This window comes from Pseudonaja textilis, chromosome 3 (genome assembly GCF_049901715.1).
Source record: "Pseudonaja textilis isolate UNSWEBS1 chromosome 3, rPseTex1.2, whole genome shotgun sequence".
Classification (NCBI taxonomy): domain Eukaryota; kingdom Metazoa; phylum Chordata; class Lepidosauria; order Squamata; family Elapidae; genus Pseudonaja; species Pseudonaja textilis.
In genome coordinates, this window is record NC_141992.1 from 29,643,208 (window position 1) to 29,665,588 (window position 22,381).

At 34.7% G+C, this 22,381-nt stretch overlaps 2 protein-coding genes across 4 annotated transcripts; one reads left to right on the forward strand and one right to left on the reverse strand.

Moving 5' to 3' along the window:
• The first annotated feature begins 2,338 nt into the window (after window positions 1-2,338).
• LOC113434548 (uncharacterized) lies at window positions 2,339-3,815 on the forward strand. Its single transcript, XM_026697788.2, has one exon. The coding sequence runs from the start codon at window positions 2,360-2,362 to the stop codon at window positions 2,960-2,962; it is 603 nt and encodes a 200-aa protein (XP_026553573.1). The 5' UTR covers window positions 2,339-2,359; the 3' UTR covers window positions 2,963-3,815.
• Window positions 3,816-4,566: 751 nt separating this feature from the next.
• IFT52 (intraflagellar transport 52) lies at window positions 4,567-20,025 on the reverse strand. Of its 3 annotated transcripts, XM_026697609.2 has the most exons (15): window positions 19,832-20,023; window positions 19,251-19,373; window positions 17,554-17,678; window positions 17,303-17,390; window positions 16,053-16,182; window positions 14,966-15,041; window positions 14,800-14,871; window positions 14,518-14,644; window positions 14,113-14,199; window positions 12,651-12,719; window positions 9,803-9,957; window positions 8,791-8,878; window positions 8,290-8,398; window positions 6,498-6,643; window positions 4,567-4,766 (listed from the first exon to the last, which is right to left on the reverse strand). In XM_026697609.2, exons 3-15 carry the CDS (start codon window positions 17,670-17,672, stop codon window positions 4,719-4,721), a joined length of 1,314 nt encoding a protein of 437 aa, XP_026553394.1. In that variant the 5' UTR covers window positions 17,673-17,678; window positions 19,251-19,373; window positions 19,832-20,023; the 3' UTR covers window positions 4,567-4,718. The 3 variants fall into 3 exon arrangements, with proteins under 3 accessions (XP_026553394.1, XP_026553393.1, XP_087785218.1); XM_026697608.2 differs by lacking the exon at window positions 19,251-19,373 and having other exon boundaries at window positions 19,832-20,025; XM_087929092.1 differs by lacking the exon at window positions 19,251-19,373 and having other exon boundaries at window positions 19,804-19,914.
• Window positions 20,026-22,381: the final 2,356 nt, after the last annotated feature.

Here is a 22,381-nt window from a genome sequence, read left to right on the forward strand (position 1 = left end):
GACTACTGAATACTAATAGCTGCTGCTTACTGTGTTCTTAACTTCATAATTTTAAGATATGTTGACCTCAGTAACCAGAATTCCCACAGCCAGCATTCTGGGAGTTGGAAATCCACACATCTTAAAGTTGCTAAGGTCAAGAAACACTGGTCTAGCTTATAAACTATTTAGCATAAAAAGGATACAGGTAGTGGGTGGGAGGGGAAGCAATTGGAGTAAAATGGAGCTTGTTTGTGTTGGTTGATGTTGGAATGGAGAAGCTGCATTTTAGTTTTGAACAGGTAGATCATTTCATTGTGGCATTTTAGCATATGCTGAACCCAAGACAAAATATCTATGACAGGAGGTATTCAATCAATATTAGTGGTTTTCCTGTTGTGACTTTGCATATTGTATCCAACTAAATGTTTATTGGATGGTATGTCGCTGAAGATTCTCAGCCATCCATGTAGAGTTGTCTGGAAGTGGAGTCATAGCAATCAAAAAATGTTTATAGGTGATTTCCTTTTCTACATTTTCTTCAAAGAGAGGGATGTGTAGTAGTGTCCCTTCTGTCCCTTAGGAAAATATGTTTTTGGTTGTCAGATGCTATCCAAGTCATGAATCCCACATGATTGAGAATCTCAAGATAGATGGAAACCCAGCAATCTTAACCATTGTAAAATTGACCAGAAAGCTTTTACTAACTGGGGTTTTCAGTGATACAATGAAATTATTATGGTTGATTGCACATTCAGCTATCTGTTTAGACTGGATTTGGCACTTTTGTCCACCTAAGTTCTTAAAAGTACCCCAATTGGGGTTGGCATAACCCTGGATGGAATAGGGAAAGACCTCAGTCACTTCTGGGCCTCTTTAGCCATTATGATGGTGATAGTGAAAAATGTAATATCTAATGAAATCTAACATTGTCTGTATTCTATCACATGAGTTAACCATATACCTCCCTTCTTATGATCTGTTCAGAAGGATGTTTATCTGGGAGAGGTTTATCTACAAACCTAGCCCTTCTATTTTGGCTACTGACCAGATTTAGTTGTTTACTTAATGTGCTGACCCCAACTGCTCATGGAATCAGGCCAATCATTTGAAAGATTGGAGAAAAGCACTGGCTTTAACCTGTTAACTTTTCTAGCTAGCTTATACCAATCCAAAGCAACTGTATATCTGGTTCAAATGGCTACAGAAGCGGTTATTCTATGAAATTGGAAATCTTGCTGTAACTGAAGTATCTTACTTACCTGAGGTGAAGTTCATGTTTTTTTTCCCAAATAATTTACTGTGAATTGGGAGGGTCAAAAGGATGGGTGTCACAGCTAAAATATATGTAGGGTGTTGCTTGCTTGTTGAATATAATCCTTTTTATAATAATTGAATATACTCTTTTCTTCTTCTTTCCCTTGGTTCATTTATGTAGTTTTGTTCTTTTTATTTTTCTTCCCAGTGCAGCTAACTCACTCGGTCCTTCCAACTACATCTTGTTTTATTTCCTTCTTTTGCTGTTTCTTCTTGAAGATGGGAATAGATTGTGTGTGTGAAAGAGAGAGTAAAGCACTTGTGTTTTGCTATAGCATTCTATGTGGTTGGAGTTCAAATAACTTTATGATGACAGTATCTTATTTTATCACAATTAATAGTTTTTAATTTATATTTTATTTATTTTGGTGGGACTGTTCTTTCTTTCTTTTGGATATATACCTTTTGGTATATATGTTTGCATATTGGGGTTGGGGGGGAACTGAAATTTGCAACTATATTGACAAGCGAAAGCATTTGGGGACTGCTCAGGATTTTTGTGCTTGTTATTTTTATTTACTATTCTTTTTTAGGAGAAATGTTACCTTAAATTTAAAATAGTCTTACTTTCAACTAAATATCATGTATACTGTCTCCTTATTTTAAATTTTAGTTTGCAAACTTTTTTCCAGGGAAGGGGATTATCCCTTTATACTTTGCTAAACACTATTGTCAAAAAGTCTTTACAGCATTAAATAATGTCCTGGCTATGATCTAATGCATATGAATGTCTGAAAAATTATACTTATACCTATACTAAACAACTTTTAATATACTAGGGTTTGCATTGCTTAGAACAACAGTAAGTTGGTTGGTTGGTTCTAGAATCACAAAAGTACAATTCCTATAATAATGGAAAGATAATTTGTCACTTCTCTTACCAATTTAGCCCCCATATTTCCTTCAAATAAACTTGGACTTGCTGGCCAGGTTTTAATCTACTAGAACTTTTCTGGTGACCAACATCACAGAAAAAAAATGAAATTTGAAAACTCCATATCGATGTTTAATGTTAACTTGGTTATCGTTGTTATCAGGTACTACTAGGATTCTGAACTAGAAGATGTCTTCTCAAAACCATCATGGTACTTTATCCCTGAAAGACATATTAGACAATGGATTTCTGATGAGTGCTTCCAGCAATAGCAACTCGCCAAGTAGCAGCTTATTTCTGGACATGAATCATGCTCCCAAATCAGAAGACTGGGACAGTAAAGGGACTATTCTAAATGTCAAGGTTACAGAATTTTCTTCAGGTAGTATGAAGGGAGACCTGCAAACTTCATGTGACAGTGGGACATCTTTTTGTAAAACCCCATCCCAACCATCTGCCTTTGACTTGTCTAATTTGAGTTCTGCTAATAACAGCAAAGCAAATTCCTTAGTGAACACGTATCATGATACTAAGTCATCTACCCCATGCAGAGAAGAAAAGGCCTCTGAACTAACTGAACACATGATATTAAAAAGTTCTGAAATGAGTGATGATGTGGTCTTCAAGAAGCCACTACAGCCACTAATATGGGAGATTTCTGGAATACAAGCCACTGTGGATAATTCTCTGTCGCTTGAAGCAAGCTTAGAAGATACTGGCTCCCTGGGTTGCATGAAAACAGATACACCATCTCTGGAGAGGTCACATTTTGCTATGCCAGCTGATCCATAAATGAAGCTAGCTGATAATCGGGTGAAATATTACTTCATATGCATTAGTATTAATTTGTTGTCTAGTCTTTGTGGGGGTTGGTTTTGGGATTGCGGGTTGAAATGTTGAGATGCCAGTATATTTAGTCACTACTTTTATTCTTAGGAATCACTAGAGCTAAATTCAGGAATCTCAGCTGTGTATAATAGCTGCTCCTATTTATAAGTGGGTTTATCTCAGTTACGGCTTTGGAGCAACTTTTATTGCAGTAAATAATTCTCAATCTCTCAACTGGCTTTATCCTGAATATTAGCAAACAGTCCAAAAAGACTTTAAGTTAAAGGAATATGTTGAGTCAGACCATATATTATCTTTGACCACAACTTGGTTTGATCTAGCAAAATATATAGATCTAATTGTGGATTTATGAATAAATTATTATTCACATTGTAGGAACTCAGATACTGCTAAAGGGGAATCAAACTAAATGTTTTCTAAGGTTCCAGAGTTTCTAGGCCGTTAGGCAGTTTAGATGAGGTTCTTTATTGGAGAAAAGGGCTAGTGTGTAGAAAGAAATAAAAGTATAGGGGGCATCAATGTTTGCCTTGTAATCCACTGAATTAAAATAGACTCTTAAATCCACAAAGATCCAATTGTTAAGTTGGATTAACCTAGTAGTAGGGCAGTTATAACAGGTTCCTCTTTTTTCCTATACTTTCGGCAACATGGATCACCTGATGACATTGTCAAAACAGGATTTGTTTACAGTGTACAAAGTGAAGTGGGTTCTTTATGCTTGCTGGAAATCTAAACCAAAGCCTGCTTGTCCACCTGTTAGTAGTATGAGTTGTTTCCGTTTCCTTGAAATAAGTTGTTACAGAAGGCTGAGCAGGAATAAATGGAATTGAAAGACTAAATCTTGTTCCTATAAATAAAGTTACCAAATAGAACAAAAGTACTGCTTATTATGTGTGGAAATCTTTTCTCTGAGATTCAATCAGCGACTTCCATTTTAATCTTTGTTGGCCATATTGGCCACATTGTTACCTCTTCTGCTTTTAAAAAGCTTGGTATAACTCAACTGCATGTTTCTCTATCAACACTAAAAAAATAAATCACCTTAGATACTTCCTTGACCTCACATGAACTGTGTTTAACCTGAGATTTTAACTGACCTTCTCATTCTAACTCAAAAATGGATCAAGGATATTCTCATTTTAACAATCACTTAAGAAACAAATTTTAATACAGCTATCTCTACAGCTAAACTACTTAAAGGCCTTTCTGATCATGAACTGCTGAACAGACTTCCTCATTCAAAGCTGTACTTGAAGAGAGGCCTTTTAAGACCTCCTAATTCATGGAATTCCATCTATGTTTCATATCTTGCAATAACTAATCACTATCATACATTTCCCTAGCCATTATACGTATTTATATTGCTCAGAACAATAGAGAACAAACTAATCAGAAACAAAAATTTCAAATTGTACAAATGATTTATTTAAAAAAAACATTAAATATACAATATTATATATATATAAAATTGTTTTATATATATATATATATATATATATATATATATATATATATATATATATATATATATATATATATATAGTCAATTTTTCATTCAAAATTTTAGTTTATCTTCAAATTTACAACATAGTGTAGTTATAGAAAATTGGCAGGTAACAGTCACTTGTCATGTGCTTGTTCAATAAAGTTATGATTCCTCTTCTTCCAAAAAGGACACATTGTTTTTACTTCGGATTTATCAGAAACTACCCTGGAATCCAACTTCACTTGTATCAATATCATGTTCCTTTCAGAAGAGAAAAAAAAAATTAAAGTACATCATACATTATTGTGGCTCTCCATTCCTAGCTTTTAAAATTTTAAAGGTATCGCTGGAAAATATTTTTATTATCTGAAATTGACTTTAGTAAACAAGAATACTTAGAGATTCTTCATCAGTAACTCAGCTCATCCTACTAACTACCTAACTTTGTTTTTTCTGTTTTGTACTGCCCCTAAAATTCTGGATATTCCCTAGTCCTATAAACCAATGTACATAGAACTATTCTAAGGAATACTGCAGCATTGCATTTGCTTTTTAAAGAGACAATAACCTTCATAAAGAGACCCTGGAGAGATTAGATACTTTGCATAACACTAGACACTGGATGTATCATATAAAAACCTTGGTAGAGACTGTACTTGGGGCTGCTTTCATAGCATCAGAGCTATATTATATTATGTTTAGTTGTGAAATACTTCATGAAAAAAACTTGAAATATTCTGAAATAACCAGACCTAAATACTATAAACACAAAATGGTTAAGGAATTAAGATGTATCCTTCAGGACGCATCCTTTTCTCAAGTCATCTCCCTTTTTTAAGAGACAATCTTGGTGCACAATAATGTGTTAAGATTAAAATCTAATTAGCTTATTTCTATCTAGTTTGCAGTCATGAGTAAAAATGCAGTCTGCTTTATGCACCAGGTGTGAAATTTGAAGAGGAAGGAAGAAATACATAAATGCAGTCTATATGGGAACAAGCTATGTTCAACTGTATGCAACTTCCTTTGGGCCACATAACTAAATGGTATCTTGGGAGTTGTACTACAAAAGAAATGTAGCCACGTGATTTGAAAAATCAGCAAAAAGTAAAATATATTTTAATTCCCACATACTCAGTGATCATTATCCCTGCATATCTTCCAATTAAGGGTTAAATGAACCATAAAAATATCTCATGGACATACGCTTACACACACACACACACACACACACACACACACACAGTTATTTGGGGGAGGGTAGAAGACTGTTAATATTGGGCCACAAAACCTAAGGAGATGGATCATGTTGACCCACTGGACACAAAATTTAGATCATAGATAATTGTTTTACAGAAAAAAGAACGCACAATTATCTTTACCTTAAAAAAAAAAATCCTCAGGAAGTATTATTTCAATATTCTTAATTTAAAAGCTATGGTATATTTGTATGATTTTAGTATGCTACTTCAGCATGCTAAGATCAGTAAGATATCTAATTTCTCCACAAACTAATTTTATATCTTCCTGTACAGAAAGTCCATAGTTAATGTCATTAATTGGGCTGGACACTCCATTGTTAAGTGACAGATAAGCTCTTAAATTGAAAAGCCATATGTCCACACCACTTAGCAATGGCAGTTCTGGCCGTCCCAGTGCTATTACTAAGTGACAAACACATGGGTCACATTATTGCGACTTGTAACTTTTCAGCAGCTTCAACATTGATTTTTTGTCAGAAGACATCAGGGAAGGTCACAAACCACAATCGCATGACCATGGGATGCTTTAAAGTAATAACTGTGAGCCAGATGCCAAGATTGCAATAATGTGGCCACGGGAACATGTGAGCCATAAGTACAAGGATCAGTGGTAAGTACTACACATTCAGCACCACCATATGTTTGAATGGTTTGCTGAAGAGTAGTCATTAAATGAGGACCACCTGTAAAACCATTATATATGGCTGGAAGGAAAATGTTTAATAATTACTTGATTTAGCTTCTTGAACTCCACCACTTGAAAGAAAATATGTTCCAGTATATGCTTGGCATCTTGCTGTTCCTTTGGCAATTTATTAGTTACCCCTAGGATATCACCACATTTTCTGACATAGAATTCCAGATCATCTTCAGTACCTAATAAAATACAAAGAAATATTACTACACATAGATACAAATATTATTTGGAGTCATGGTACCTATTTTTGTACAGAATCATCTTCTAAAGAGCAAAAAGAAAGTCATTTGAAACATGTTTTTATAATTAATAAAAAACATCGGCACAATTGTATGTGAAAGAGATAGTTAACAGCAACTGTGGGGTTTTTTCATATAAAACATTAATAAGTCATTCAATCCAATGTTCATACATTTGTTGCTTTAAGCACCAAGTCTACTTATAAGCAATAATAAGCTGAAATTGCTATTGAACTTTGGCTGAAAGGCAGTCTGAAATGCGTTTTATAAAATTCAATAAAGCCTAAATAATTATCTTATGTATTTCTTCTATTTTCCACCACTCTTATAAATTATGGACTCTTCTATAATGACAAGTTATTATATATTTTGTAACTATTATTTTACTGACAGCAACATCAACAATATTTCATATTTTGCATACAAAACTATTTTTAAAACGTATGAGTTTGTTGAACAAATTAATTTGTACAACTGAAAAATAACCAGAGGATCTAATGGAATGCCATAATTGAATATATTTTCTTCTGTTGTATTCATTACATACAAGCAATAACAGGCAATTCCATGTATAATAGATTATCTCTGTTTCTAACATATTGGATAATTTTATTTATTTTGCTTAACACTAATCATATATTGCCATAGCATTACATGAGCTTTCTCTGAATAATATCTATCTTTATTATACCAATTTTTCTATTATCACAGAAATATTGTCCCAATATTGTATAGTCATTTAAGCATATAGTGTCTCATTATTCCAGTTTACTTTCATATTTTAAAAGCAATTCATAAGCAAATGTAATTTACTATAAAAACCAGGTTTAGTTTATCAAAATAATTCCTTGTTAAAAAAAATCATGGGAATTATAGTGCAGATACAGTTACATTTAAAAATGAATTATAATGTATGCCTTAAAGATTAAATAGACGTCTTGATAGATGTTAAGAAATTATGTGAACTAGAAATCACTTTGCTAGAGATTTAAAACTAAGGACTAAATCAATAAAAGGGTACTTTAAACCAAAGGCCAAATTGAATACAATAACAAATGTACCACCTGCCAATACTTCACATTTCTCTTGAGTAGGTGGTCTAGCTACAAGACTTCTGATCATCTTAAAAGCCCAAAGTGACAACCCTATTGATCTCTCTAAAAGTAGAGATAACAGAATTTCCTTGTGTAAGTTTGTGGGAAGGACTCCTCTCCTGATCAAGAATTCATGGCTTTGTTCCTCATACTTTCTTCTCCAATTGCATATTTTCAAAATGGACTTTTTGTATCAAATATAGCAATGCTAAAATATAGGATACCTAAAATAAACTGTCAAAATGATGGGTCAAAATTACTTCTACCATAAACCCAGACATTATTTGGATATATTTGTGTAACACCTCCTGCCCCCTATATTCATTATTCATACATTAACAAGTCTAGAGAAAATAACAGAAAATTATAAATGCAAAGTCGGCCAGCTTAGTTTGAAATTATAGCCCATTGTGGAGGATTCAAGTTGCTGAAGTATTCAACCATCCTGCAAATTAGCTTAGCAAACTCACCACAAAAGTTTGAACTACTTACACTTGTTTGTTATTTGGGCGAGACGAGCTTTCTCAGAAGAAAAAGTTTCATCCAAATCAAACAAGTCCAGGCTGGGAGGAGGCAACTCTCTGAAGGCTGGTGGAAAAACCTAATAAGTAAAAAAGGTGAAACAAAAATGTCTAATTTGTCCTTATTTATTCAAAAAATGGAATATTGGTGTAGGATACTAATCAAAGCATTTTAATGTCCACAAGAAAGCAATTGGCTTTCTATTTATAACCTACTCAAAATCACTATTTCTGTTAGCCTTTATCAGAAATTTTAGCCTTTCTCTCAAACACTTGATTCACCTTTACTACAGGTATTCCATGTCTTATAATGTGCCTCCTATCCATCTTTTGTAATACTCACCTCTTAATTTAACTAATGTACTCTGGGTATCTTTTGCTAATGGATCAAATCTTACATATAGAATCAAAATATTTTTTTTCCCTATACACTTATTTTATTGTAGTAACAACAAATGACACTGTTACTCACTGCTGGCTGAAGTGCAGGTAAAGGTGTTTCAAACTGTGGCTGAATTAGCTGAAGTGGTTCGTATTTCACATTCAGCTGTTCGTAAGACCTGCAGAATACAGTTAGCTTACATAATCTGATAATAAATGTAAAACATCAGATTGATCATACAGAACATAATATTACTGAAAATATACTCCTAAACACAACTATTAGGGATAAGTTCTACAAAACTGCCATGGGGCAACTTTAAAATAACTCTGATTAGGACTATACTGCAATAACCCTGTGGGCTTCACATAAGGTTAATATTTTGATCCGTACAATTGAAAGTATTCTATTTTTGAATCAGAATCTAAAATTCTAAAGATTCTGATGCAAAAATAGAAACGTATATAGAACTCGGGCAATGAAGTGCTATTCATCAATAAGAAAAAGGGTGTTATATATTAAGGCCATAGTCCAAAAATGATAATTCTTAGAATAAACAGGCTAATGAATCACCAATGGGAAGTTTTGGTTTTAAAAAAGGTACAAATAATTCTTAGGCAGATGTATAAACAAAGAAGAAATTGCTGTGCTACTAGTTGCACTGAGGAAACATGGGTATCAGTGCAACAAGTAGCACAGCAAGAAGAACCATAGATCCAGACTCTTCTCACAATTCCGCTGGGAAATACAATCTTCTGCACAGAAGAGAAAAAGGAACTTTCCCAGCCATAGCCCATTATTATTTGCTCCTCTTTTTGGATCTGGTATGATACAGCTCAACTCTTATAACTTTAAAACATTCTGGTGCATACATGGAAATCCACTAGCTTATTTGTTTGCTTTCTTGAGCATTTTCTGTATATTACTATTTTCATTGCCACCTATTTTTTGGATAAAATAGACCACAATTATACATACACACACACACACACACTATAGATTTTAAATTTCTATGCCAATGCATGCAATATTTAAATCCAATTGAGTTTTTTTTTTAAATAACCTATTATTTTAAGAATAACAAATACTCTCAGGTGCTGACTTAATAATTTTTGGAAGTGCTGTAGTATCTAGTTGGTAAATAGACATATCAAACAGTGTTGTAAAGTCTCGTGGATTCTCATCTCCCTCTTGAAGACAAACTCGTAATCGTTCTGACAAAGTGGCTATATCAGGAAGCATTGTATAATCAGAAATCTGAAAAAAAGAGCAAAGTAGTAGCTGGGATTTAAAAAATGGGTGTTAACATATTTACAAATCTAATATACAATTAAGATATGTAAATATAAAATAAGTCTAATTTCTTGTCAAGGTGCTAAACTTAGCGGTATGCAGGTAATCCTAGACTTACAGCCACAATTGGGACCAGAATTTCTGTTGCTAAGAAAGATAGTTGTTAAGTGAAAGACACCCGATTTTACAATCTTTTTTCCCATGGATCTTAAGCAAAGCATGGCAGTTCTTTACTGAATCACATGGTCATGAAGCAAATTCAGATTTTCCCACTGATTACGCTTGTTGGAAGATAGCTGGGAAAGTTATGACAAATCACATAGCCCTGGAACACCGCAATCATTGTAACTACGTTGGTTGCCATGCACTCAAATTTTGATCACATTACTGTGGGGATGCTGCAACAGTCCTAAGTGCAAAGACTGATTATAAGTGATTTTTTTCAATGTTGAATAACTTCAAATGGTTGCTAAACAAATGGTTGCAATTTGAGGACTACCTGAATTCAAAACTAATCTGTTCCATCTTCAGACTATAAGCAAATACATCTCCTAATGCAACACTTTCGAATAACAAACTGCTTTCAATAACGAAATACTTTGGTCGGAATATACTCATGTTAACACTGATTGTAAAATTATTTTATTTTTTTGTTGTGAAATCCAACCTGAAAAGGTGGTAGTGAAAGGGAAACATTGAACATTGAGATAAAGCACAATTATATATTTTGCTTAATCAAATAAAACTTTTTACTTAAAGTGTGACAAGTTATTATACTTTTATGAATCTGACTATATATTTTCAATATGATCTAAATTAGTTCAAAAATCATAACAAAATACATGTAGTCCTTGACTTACAAAAGTTCACTTTAGTGACCTTTTGAAGTTACAATGGCACTGTAAAAAGTGACTTATGACTGTTTTTCAGTTACAACCTTTGCAGCATCCTCATGATCATGTGATCAAAATTCAGATCCTTGGCAACTGGTTCATACTGATGACCGTTGCTGTATCCCAAGGTCACCTTTTGCAAACTTATCACAAGTAAAGTCAATGGGGAAGCCAGATTCATTTAACAACCAGTATAGTATAGTTTACCAACCGGCACACTGTATGTATATATATGGAAGATGGCTTGATGTTTTTATGTTTTGTTTGTTTATGTTTGTTTTAAAAACCAATAAAAATTAAAAAAAGAAAGAAATTGGGACCTGAATGGGCACATCTGAGTTCCCAAAAGAAATTCAACAAGCCATTCTTTATTATGTGTAGAAAATCCAGCAATGAGAAAAAAAAAATATTACTTTGGCATTCCTGTTTAAAATCGCCGCTTAATCACTTCTGTCAAAACTTTTACAGATTCCTTCTTTTCCTTAGGGTGTCCTTTCAAATCATAGAATAAATAAAGAAAAGATTTTCTTAGAATAAAGAAAAAGTTCTCACCAAACCGGCACACTCTCTCTTTCCGTTCTCTTTCGTTTTGGAGCTGTCCCAACTTCAGCAGCTTTAATGGCTGCCTCTTTGCCGCTGGCAAAAAGAGCTTCTCCTGGATCTACCAGGGACTTTGCGGTATCCCTGGGATCAACAGGATGCGCTCTTTACATTCACCGTCTCTTCGGGACAGTTTAGATCCAATTGGACCATCCAGGAGCAAAGATATCGGCAGTGATCTGACCTCCAAGATCGCATGCCATATTGTCATGATGCCAGCTCTACCCTCCCACTACAGTCCCAATTTCTAAGGACCATCTTACCATCTAATTTAATATGGTACTGCACTGTAAAGCCAGTTCAAATCCATATTACTAAAGCATTGACTTGGACATTTTCTGACCAGCTTAAGTTACTCTCCTTTCCCGCTGCTCTAGCTCCTCTAATAGTGGTTAAGAATTTTAATTCCTCTTGAAACCAGGTATTCTATGAGAGAGTAAAAAATTTTTGGTTCTTAAGGGCTCTGAATAAGTTCTATCCACTCTTAAATAGCCTGCTCTGGATATAACATACAAATTGACCTATCATCTTTGTCTAGGTTTCTGAGCAGATCTACTCATCCATTCTGCCCAATAAAAATACTTCAACCAAGTAACAAACCCAAATTCAGAGGAGGTTTTCTTTGATCAAAGTTAATGTGCTCCCACCAATGTTACTGAGGGGAGATATTGACATGTTCAGCTTGAGGGAAAGTTGTACTTCTGCAGTGGAGGAACAATTCACATGCTGAATAATGTTGTTTTGTATTACTTGTATTAGGATAAAGCTCGGCAGGAGTTCCTATTTCCATTCAGTCCTCCAGCTTTATTATCAGTTCAGCCTGATTCCATCTCACAGAATGTTGCTAAGTGATGTTCTATGGTCTGCACAAAATGCCTCAATCTGCCTTTAAGCAGTTCTTATGGCCTTTTTGATTCTGCTGATCACTTATTTTAAAAAAATATTTTAAAGAATTATGGTTAGAGGTAAATGTAGGTATTTGTCAAGCTGAAAATAATTGTATCTTGCTTCTTCAAACTTATTTCTGTTTGTGACAAAAGTGATCTATCATTTCTGTTATATGCCTTATGAATTTGTTTAATTTTTATAATATTTTATAACAACTTATGTTTTGTGTAATAATGCTTATGTACATCAACATATACACATACAGTATATACTTACTTCTGGATCTTCTGCATCTATCTGATTTAAGTGAATGTCATTTGTTGTAAGCCACTGGAAAAGTACTTCCTAAGAAACCACAGAAATTTGTTACATTTGTAAAGCATTTAAACCAGGGGTCTCCAACCTTTTGGACCTCAGGGATCACCAAACTCATAATTTTAGATTCCAGGGACCACTAACCGGTTCTGTGGGCATGGCCTAATTTGTGGGTATGGGTTGGTGGTCATGTGACTGGCTGGGCATGGCTTGTATGTAAATATTATAAATATTTATATAAATATTGAATTTTTTATTTTAAAAAAGAGCAACTTTTACCCAAAATCAGGCAAAGCAGGCAGATTTGAATTGCTCATAGAATCACAGATTCATTCAAGATCTATCTATCTGCCATTGGCTAGCTCAGTCTGTCACATAAAATTTGCTTGCAAACTCATAAAATTTGCTAGCAAGCAAACCCACAAAATTAACTCACAACACACCATGCATGAAAATATTGCATTTTTTATTTAAAAAAGAGCAACTTTTCCCCAAAATCAGGCAAAGCAGGCAGATTAAGTTGCTCACAGAATCATTCAGTGATATATCTATCTGCCATCGGCTAGCTCAGTCTCTCAAATTTGCTTGCCGTGAGTCTGCACTGAATTTGCTTGCAAGCAAACTTTCAGTCCTAAGGGAGGTCACTGAAGATCTAAAGACTAGCTAGAAAGCCAGAAATCCAACCATTTCCTGCTTCCTCGCTAATCTAAATCTCCGGGCACAGCAGAACAGATGATGGTTGGGAAAAGGAAAAATAGCAATTTAACAGGCAAGTTTACCGGGTAAGTGGGCGGGGAAGGTTCCCGCGGGCCATGTGGGTGGCGCAGCCTTGTGTTTCTGTGCAGACTGGATTAATTGCTTTGGGAGGTGCTCTGGGGGTGAGATTTCCCTGTGGCCTCATTGATGTTGGCGACTGCTGATTTAAACAACTATCAATAAAAATCTGGCCCAATTCAATTCCTTCATTCTCTTTATATTTGATTACTTTTAATGGGCTCTAAAATGTTTTTATTGTATTAGTGAATTAGAAATCAAGTATTAAGTGTTTAAAATTACTTAAATTGCCTGAAAAATATTGTATCTGCATTAAGTGCATGCTCCCCAATTAAAGTAACTGTAACTGTCAAGGACAAAGAAAAATGGTTTTCAAGAAAAAATGTAACACAAAATTGGCTGGCTTAGCATCAGTGTATCAAAAAAGAACAAGAATATAGTATATTTGATTGAAGCAGTATATAACTCATAAATTAATGCATGCATGCATGAACACATAATAAATAAAGATTTGAAGGAAAGGATAAAGCAGCATATCTGCTTGCATTGGTTTAAATATGCTCATTGTGTTACATTGAGTTTCAGGAAAAAGTTTTACCAATTTTTCATTTGAAAAGACATAAGATTATAAGATTAAACAATGACTCACCATGATTTTGGTATTTTCTTCTTTTTCCAAATACTGATCACTGAACATATGACACGATCCCAATACTGCTAATTTGCCACCTTGAGTCTATCAAATAATAAATGGAGGACAACACATGTATGAACTATAATTATCTAAGGGAACATCTAATACATGCTATCTAGATTAAGTTAATTCAATTTTAAAAGTCAGGTATATTTTTATAATACATAGACGATATAATAAAGAGAACCACTAATCAATATAGAGACAATTGCTAAACCAGGTGGGCAAGGGAATAGAGTAGTAGTTAATATCCTTTTGTTTGAAATCATGTCATACTATTTTCAAATGGCAAAATACAGAGAAAATATACTTTATCATAAAGAACTAAAATTGGACAGAAGTTGTAACTCAGTAACATACCTTGTAAGGATAAAAAGCCAAAATGGGTCTATTAAGAGGAAAACAGACAGAGCCTGTAGACAGAACAGCCACCGCAGGTTTCATCACATTTAATGTAGCACCAAACGGATATACAAAAGTGAGAGCCCTAGAAAAAGGATGCAAAGAATGTTGTTGCCAATTTCTAAACATTGCAGCATAGTGCGTTTCCAGATACAATATACTTTAACAATAACTTCCCTATAAAAATGGTCTCTCACTTAAAAAACATAGCATGTGCAATGTAGCATACAGGATACTTACTGTGAATCATTTCCACCAGTATCTTCATCTATTATCCCAGTCACTGTTTTTCCTGCAGCTCTGCTGATTTCCCTTATTGAGGGAAATACAAAATCAACTGAGATTAATAGTTTATAATACAATAATTTAAATAAAATTTGCCTGAAATTAGCCACAAATAACTTACCGATTTAAAACTCCATTAGACACCAAGGCTTCTTTAGGATGGAAATATTTATAATACACATTTCTCACCACAGAATCTTAAAAGAAATAAAAACAAATAGTTACTGAGGTGCAATGCTTCGAGATAGAGATTCCATTTCATGGCCATAATTAATTCCATTTCAAACCATGAATCTATGGTCAATGGTGGATATACAATTCTAGCAAAGTAAAAATGCACAGTTAAACTAAATGAGGGAGGTGCGATGGCACAGGGACTCTCTTTAGTAGGTCCACTTTAATAGCTGCCTTTTATTACTTTCATGCTCTGGGCACTGCTATTATTCCAAGCACACTGCAGCTTGGCATGCTACACACTATAAACCAAGGCCCTTCTGTTATCTCATGCATATTATGTAAGTATGGAAAGTAGAAAAGGTTGCTGTTTTTTTATTAGGTAGGAAAGTTATAGCCTAAATGAAATAGCCATAGCAACAAAGGCAGTATAGCAACATATGGTTAACTAATTATTAGGTCCAATTATTAGGAGTACAATAATAACAAATATGACATATTCAGATGTTAACTTAATATTATTCATTTATTTAATGCATTTATTTACTGCTTCTTATATCTGTTTGTTTCATTCCTAAAACTTGTCTAACTGCCTGAAGTCAGATGCTTGACAGCTTATAGAAATCATTAAATACCAAAAAAATAGATTATAGTCAATATACAAAACTAAATATGTACAATTAAGAAGAGTCGTTATAGTATATCATATATCTCTAAGTGGTTTACCACAATATAAAGGAAAGCAGACAATACATTGAAATAATATAAAATAAATGCAATGAAAAAGTCACATAAACATAGTTCTTGTACAGGATTATTTCCAAAATCAACAGATATTAAGAATAAAAACACTTGTCAAAATAACAACCAAATTTACCATTCTTTTTCAGATCAACATTATTAGTCTGGATGTGAAAATATAAAAGATGTTGAAAAAAATATTGAGTTGTAATTTGTTTTCTATTTTGAACTAGGAGTTTGGATACATTTTGAAAACTGTAAAAGTAGCAATTCTTTTTCATGAAATTTATTACCATTATTGACCATGATTCCAAACTCTTCTAATAAGAAGTTGATATTAGTATCATAACGAGATTCACCACCTTCTCCCAGCATCACCAAGATATTCCCACCACTTTCTAGATATTTCTTCAGAACTTCAAACTGAGAAGAAAAAAAAGCAGAAAAAATAGTCTTATTAATAGAAAGTTGGTTTCACTTTTTTCTTAGTCAAGAAGAATATTAAGACAGTCTTGAATATTAAGACAGCCGTACTACATGACTCTTTCTTTAAGAAAGAAAAAGTTTTCATTAAGAAAACTAAGATCATGGCATCCGGCCCTCTCAATTCCTGGCAAATAGATGGGGAAGAAATGGAGGTAGTGACAGATTTTATTTTCCTGGGCTCCAAGATCTCCACAAATGGGGACTACAGCTAAGAAATTAAAAGATGCTTACTCCTGGGGAGGAAAACTATGGCAAATCTAAGAAGCATACTAAAAAGCAGAGACATCACTCTGCTACTCTGTATAGTCAAGGGTATGGTTTCCCAGTTGCTGTGTATGGCTGTGAAAGTTGGATCATAAAGAAGATTGAGCGCCAAAGAATTGAGGCCTTTGAACTATGATGCAGGAGAAGACTCCTGTGAGTCCCTTGGATTGCAAGGCGATCAAACTGGTCCTAGAGGAGATCAACCCTAACTGCTCTTTAGAAAGCAGGATCCTGAAGATGAAACCCAAATACTCTGGCTACCTAATGAGAAGGACTCACTGCAGAAGAGCATAATGTTGGGAATGATTGAGGGCCAAAGAAGAATAGGATGACAGAGAATGAGGTAGCTGGATGGAGTCATTAAAGCAGTCGGTATGAGCTTAAATGGACTCCGGGGGATGGTAGAGGACAGGAAGGCCTGGAGGAACGTTGTCCATGGTGTCGCGATGGGTCAGACACAACTTTGCATCTAACAACTACTACATGACTTGTAAAATTTATATTTTTTAAATATTTCCAAAATCCCACTTTCCATTTAAAACATGTATCTATTTTTAATAACAAAATGATCAAATTAATTCTACAATTTTATTATATTTTAAAAAGTCAAAGAGAAATTTACAAGCTAATAAACTTTCTGTTCCTTGGCACATAGCAAAATGTGCACAGAGAACCTTTCTGTTTCCCCACCAAAATATAAATCTTATGATGAATATTTAAGTTCTTTTCACTATTTAAGATATAATTAATCCCTGGACAATAAACAGATAATGTATTTAATGCTAGCACATACTTCAGCAGCTGTAAACTTTTCTCTGGGTCCTGCAGTAATCCACAGTTTTACTCCTGAAAGTTTATCTGAAGTAATTTCATCTTTTAAACTAGGAGCAAGTAAACAAGAAATGTTATTCCATTTAAAAAATCAACAAAGAAATACAATGTTTTAAGGAAAACTTTTATGACATGTGTATTAATTTTATTTATATATATCAGAACAAATTACAGTTTTCAAAAAAGATATAAAATATGATGAGTTCCACCTACCTCTGTATTTTCCAGTTACTACGAAGCTTTTTTTGTAAAATCCTGTAACCACTGTTCATAGTAAAAATTTCCTTTTTGGAAGCATTGAAGATAATAATATTCTGAAGATCTCCCTCCATAATTATCTTAAAGATGAAGAAAAGTACAATTACATAAACAAAGGAACAGCAAATCAATGCTATAAATATCACTTAATGTATATTGTCTCTAGCTTAATATGCAGTATATTTTTTTAAAAATATTATGTTTATGTTGTTTATAGCAATTCTAAACAATACTAAGCGCCCAGAGTCATTTACTTCAGATGGGAAGTCATATAAATTCAACAAATGAATGAAATTATGAGAGTGAAAATTGATCTAATAGTCTCATTATACCAAACAGTAATTAACACTCATAAATTTCAATTATATTTTCTCCCTAAAAACACTATATTTACATAATGTACTCTCAAAGTCCTGCTATTAAAGGAACTAAGTATGCATATGATTTGAAAGTGGCATGTTGGGAATTAGGATATGCAAAATTCTAATGTTAGGGGTTCAATTTGAAATATATCCTTGTTGCCCATTGAAAGGACAGAAAGAGACATGCGAAAAATCCTATTGCTATATAATTTACAGGACATGAAGAATTCATAATTCCTCTGTTTAAAGCAAAAAGGCACCTCCCAACTTCCTTTTAAGCAAATAATGGAAAAAAATATTTAAACACCATTTTTTCCATTCTGCCAAGTAATTAACACATTATTGATTTAGTCATAGACAACTGTCATGAAATTATTTTAAGTAACAAAAATATGTTATTAGAACATAGAGATCATATCTACAAAACAACTTCAAAAACTCTAATAGATTGAGAATTATAGCTGCAGGAAAGAAAACAGTATGCTGTTCAATGTACTTCTCAGCATCTTCTCTGGATTACAATTCTTGGCAAAAAATCATGAATTATATTGCTATACAACTCCACAATTTGTGCAATGTAACAATGCATTTGCAGCTACAAAAATATAAGGAATTATATTGATCAATCTATGTCTGTCCTTGAGGAACAGAATTAAAGGTTGATTCAGACATAATTAAGGCTACCAGATGTCCTAAAAAAGGATGTCCTAATTTTCTCTATCTGACAGGCATAGCATTAAAAGTAATTTTTTTTGGCTTTTTTAGTATCTACAAACTATCTCTTCCTGCAGCTTTTCTCTGCAGCATAACCTTCTCTAAAAATAGTCTTAGTAAATAATGACTGAAATTGACCCAACTTTAATTAGCTACACACCTAACTTATTGTAACACATCCTTGACATTCAAAAGCCAGTCTTTCTGATATTAGAAAAAATAATTTCATATTCATGTAGACCAATGACCTTTTTTTGTGCCCGATGCCAAGAAAGTGAAATAGTGGGTCCTCCTTTACCCATAATTGTCTTTGAGCAATTTGACCTGTTCAGAAATCTGGTAATCCTACAGGTAATGCTAAACCATAATGGGCCTATTTGCATTAACATGGGGTAAAAACCTACCCATTATAAGTTTATGTTCTGCAAAAAACCTTCTTCAACAGTAGTAAAAACTACTGTTCTATATTAGAATTATTTATAACTATATGTCCACATAGAGATGGAAATTATCATGTTCTCTGTGGGTGTGTCCCTATGTTGCTAACGGGATTAGAGAGCCATCCAGCATGCCTACCTTCTACAGAAATGAATTGTCCAAAGACCCCTGGACTCAATGAGGTTTTTTTGTTCATCACCCTGATGTTAGAAACAAGGCTCCTTGCTAAGGAAGTGTTGCCACATATTCTTCATCAAGGGGCTGTTGAAAAAAATATATATTTCCTTCTTTCGGGCAGGAAGGGGAGGCTCTTTGCATCCGCTTAATTCAGCAGTGGGGGGAATCTCGTTTTCCAAAAGTTGCTAAACTACCGTTCCCAGCATCCTTGGCGATGCTGGTCCGATCCCAGCAGCAACAGTTGGAAGAGCCGACAGTTCCTCAGCCACACTTTAATACTTCTGCAAAGGTTGGGACTGGGAGGAATTAAGGAATAAACCTTACGCAAAAATGGGGGAACCTCCTCTTTGAGATAGCGCAAGCACTGCAAAAACCATCCTCTAGCAACAGCGCCAAGCGCCAAGTTCGAGGGCATCGCAAGGCCAGCCCTGTTTTCCTCCATGTAAATGGACCACAGATGCAAGGATGGCAAACGAGCGTTTATAGTTGAGTCTCCACCGTATTACTAACTCACCCTTTCCCGCCCAAGGAAATCCATTTACCTGCGGAGTCGCCACCATTTTTTCGCGGTTCCTCGATTAAGAAACCTTGGTAGCGGCGGCAGCAACACGCGGTAACTAAGGGCCGCTCCACCCTAGCAACGCGATTCTCTTCCTGCGCGTGCGCGGAACGCGGCTTAACTGTAAACCTCCGGTGGAGGTTAGACAAAAAATGAGGTTTGATGACGTCCGATCTGGGAATGTTAAGAGACTCGCAGACTTGGAACTGCTGCCTAGAGGTGGCAGGGGGACTTCTCCGGTGGAATCCTCCACTCTTGGAAATAGGGGGAGCTTGTGAAAATGTGCCATAGCGAGGGGAGGGGGGAATGTTTTCTCCGTCCCTGTCTTTAGCGCGAACAAGCGGCAATGAAGAATATTAATTAGAATTTAGAATTTCTATTAATCCTTCTGGCTTATTTCTTGCAAATCTGTAGCTCTCTAAGAAAAATGTTCCATAACACGAGGCAATAGCTGTAAAATACTGCATTGGCTTGATTCTGTCATTCTATCAATCCAATTTATTTATATAAATAATTATTTTACAAGTAATTCCAGGGGAAAATGTATTGAATATTCCTTCTTCCTCCTATTTTTCCCACAACAACAACCTCGTGAGGTGGGTTGGGCTGAGAGAAAGTGACTGACTCAAAGTCACCCAGCCAGCTTTCATGCCTAAGGCCAGAACTAACATTTACAATTTCCTGGTCTGGTACCTTAACGACCAGACCAAACTGTTGCTCTCTACATTGAATTAGGGCTGCGAAATCCAAGCGACCATTGAATGGTAGCAATTATTTTCTGTATCATTTTGCCACTTTAAAGTGGATGTATATAAATGTATAGGTTGCTTAACCATGATTTATTGACTAAACCACAATTATTGGCTTCATTTACACAACATGCTGTGCCATTAAGGATGGTTTGTGTATGGTGGGAACTGTAAGCATTTTGCACTAAGGAACAATCTTGTTAAAGTTTAACTTGTGAACCAAGGCAGGTGAGGTTTTCAGATCAGGTTGCATAATTGCAAGTCATTCTCAAAACAAATCTGATCTGATCTTGCGAAATTTTCAGATCCGAAAAATATTGATTCTAGTGACCACTGAAAACGACAACTATGTTTAGCTTATATTATTGTACCCCATCACTTACATACCCTCTCCCACCCAGCAGTAACCACCCCAAACCCTGTTATGTTTACACTGCACTTCCCCTGGCACTCTCTTCCACCCAATGGCAGTAGCCATTTACCTGTCTGCCAGCTTGCTTGAAGTCACCTGGAATTTGAAACTTCCTGCCAGCTTCCTAGCTGGTTTTGGTTTTTGGAACCCTTTCAGGAAGTTGCAATGAAGTGCTTGTTTAATGATCCATGATCCTCATTTAACAATAGCAATGGGGACTGCAGTGATTGCTATTGCTTTGTCCTGCAGTCATGTGCCGTTATGACTGAATCACTTATTGATGGAAACTTCAGTCTCTATCATAACTCAAGGCTTATATGTATCTTTTTAAAATTTGCAATAAAAATACATGAGAGTTCCTCATTTTTGTAAAGTTGGGACTCAACAATTGTTGAATAAATGGTTATTTATCACATGTGTGGTGCTCTGGTCATCTACGTTTTCCATAATATAGAACGAGTGTTGCTGTCCAGTTGAACAAAGCCATGTCACCACATATCAATATTATTTACAAGAAATCTTTATTCTCTTGATAAATCATTCAAACTTTATCAAACTTTATCAATCATATTAAATGTCAAGAATCATATGGCCCTTTATAGGTGTGTGTATGTGTGTAAATATTGACCACTATGGTAATCTGATAAATATTCCTACATATCTGAAGAGACAGATAAATGTGGTTTGTATGGATGTAGCATGTAGTGAAAAACCATATACTAAAGTTTATAAACCATGGTTGATAGCATGTCAGTGAATCCCTTGCTTCTGATCTGTTTACTAAGCAAATTATTTACCAGTGTGTCTTTTACTTCAAATTATGAGCATAAATTTGATTATTTTCCAACTTTTACTCTTGTGGATGACAAATAGTACAAAGTACATTTAAATACAGCATATTTGCCTTTGCTAGATCTTAAAGGGTTGCCAATTAAATTGCTCTGATTCTTGAATTCTGGTTCAGTCACTAGGTCATGTTCAATTCTTTGTGACCCCATGAACCACAGTACACCAGGCTCCCCTGTTCTCTACTGTCTCCTGGAGTTCGCCCAAATTCATGTTCGATGACACTATCTAACCATCTCATCCCCTTCTCTTTTTGCCTTCAATCTTTCCCAACTCAGAGTCTTTTCCAATTAGTCCTCACTTCTCATTTAGTGGCCAAAGTATTTGAGCTTCAACTTCAGTATTTGTTCTTCCAAAGAACAGTCAGGGTTGATTTCCTTTAGAATCGACTGATTTAATCTCCTTGCAGTCCAAGGACCTCTCAGATTTCCTTTAGAATTGACTGATTTAATCTCCTTGCAGTCCAAGGACCTCTCGGGTCTTCTAGCCATTATTTCTAGTCTAAAATATTGTCTGCCTTTCCTAA

Bases quoted from the DNA above. Each gene is read 5' to 3' on its own strand.
- LOC113434548 (XM_026697788.2), top strand. From the start codon at position 2,360: ATGTCTTCTCAAAACCATCATGGTACTTTATCCCTGAAAGACATATTA.
- IFT52 (XM_087929092.1), bottom strand. From the start codon at position 19,827: ATGGATTTCCTTGGGCGGGAAAGG. The intron at 16,183-17,302 runs GTATGTGCTAGC...TTTTCTTCTCAG, and splicing joins AAAAGTTTACAGCTGCTGAA to TTTGAAGTTCTGAAGAAATA. The intron at 14,872-14,965 runs GTAAGTTATTTG...TCCCTCAATAAG, and splicing joins TCTAATGGAGTTTTAAATCG to GGAAATCAGCAGAGCTGCAG.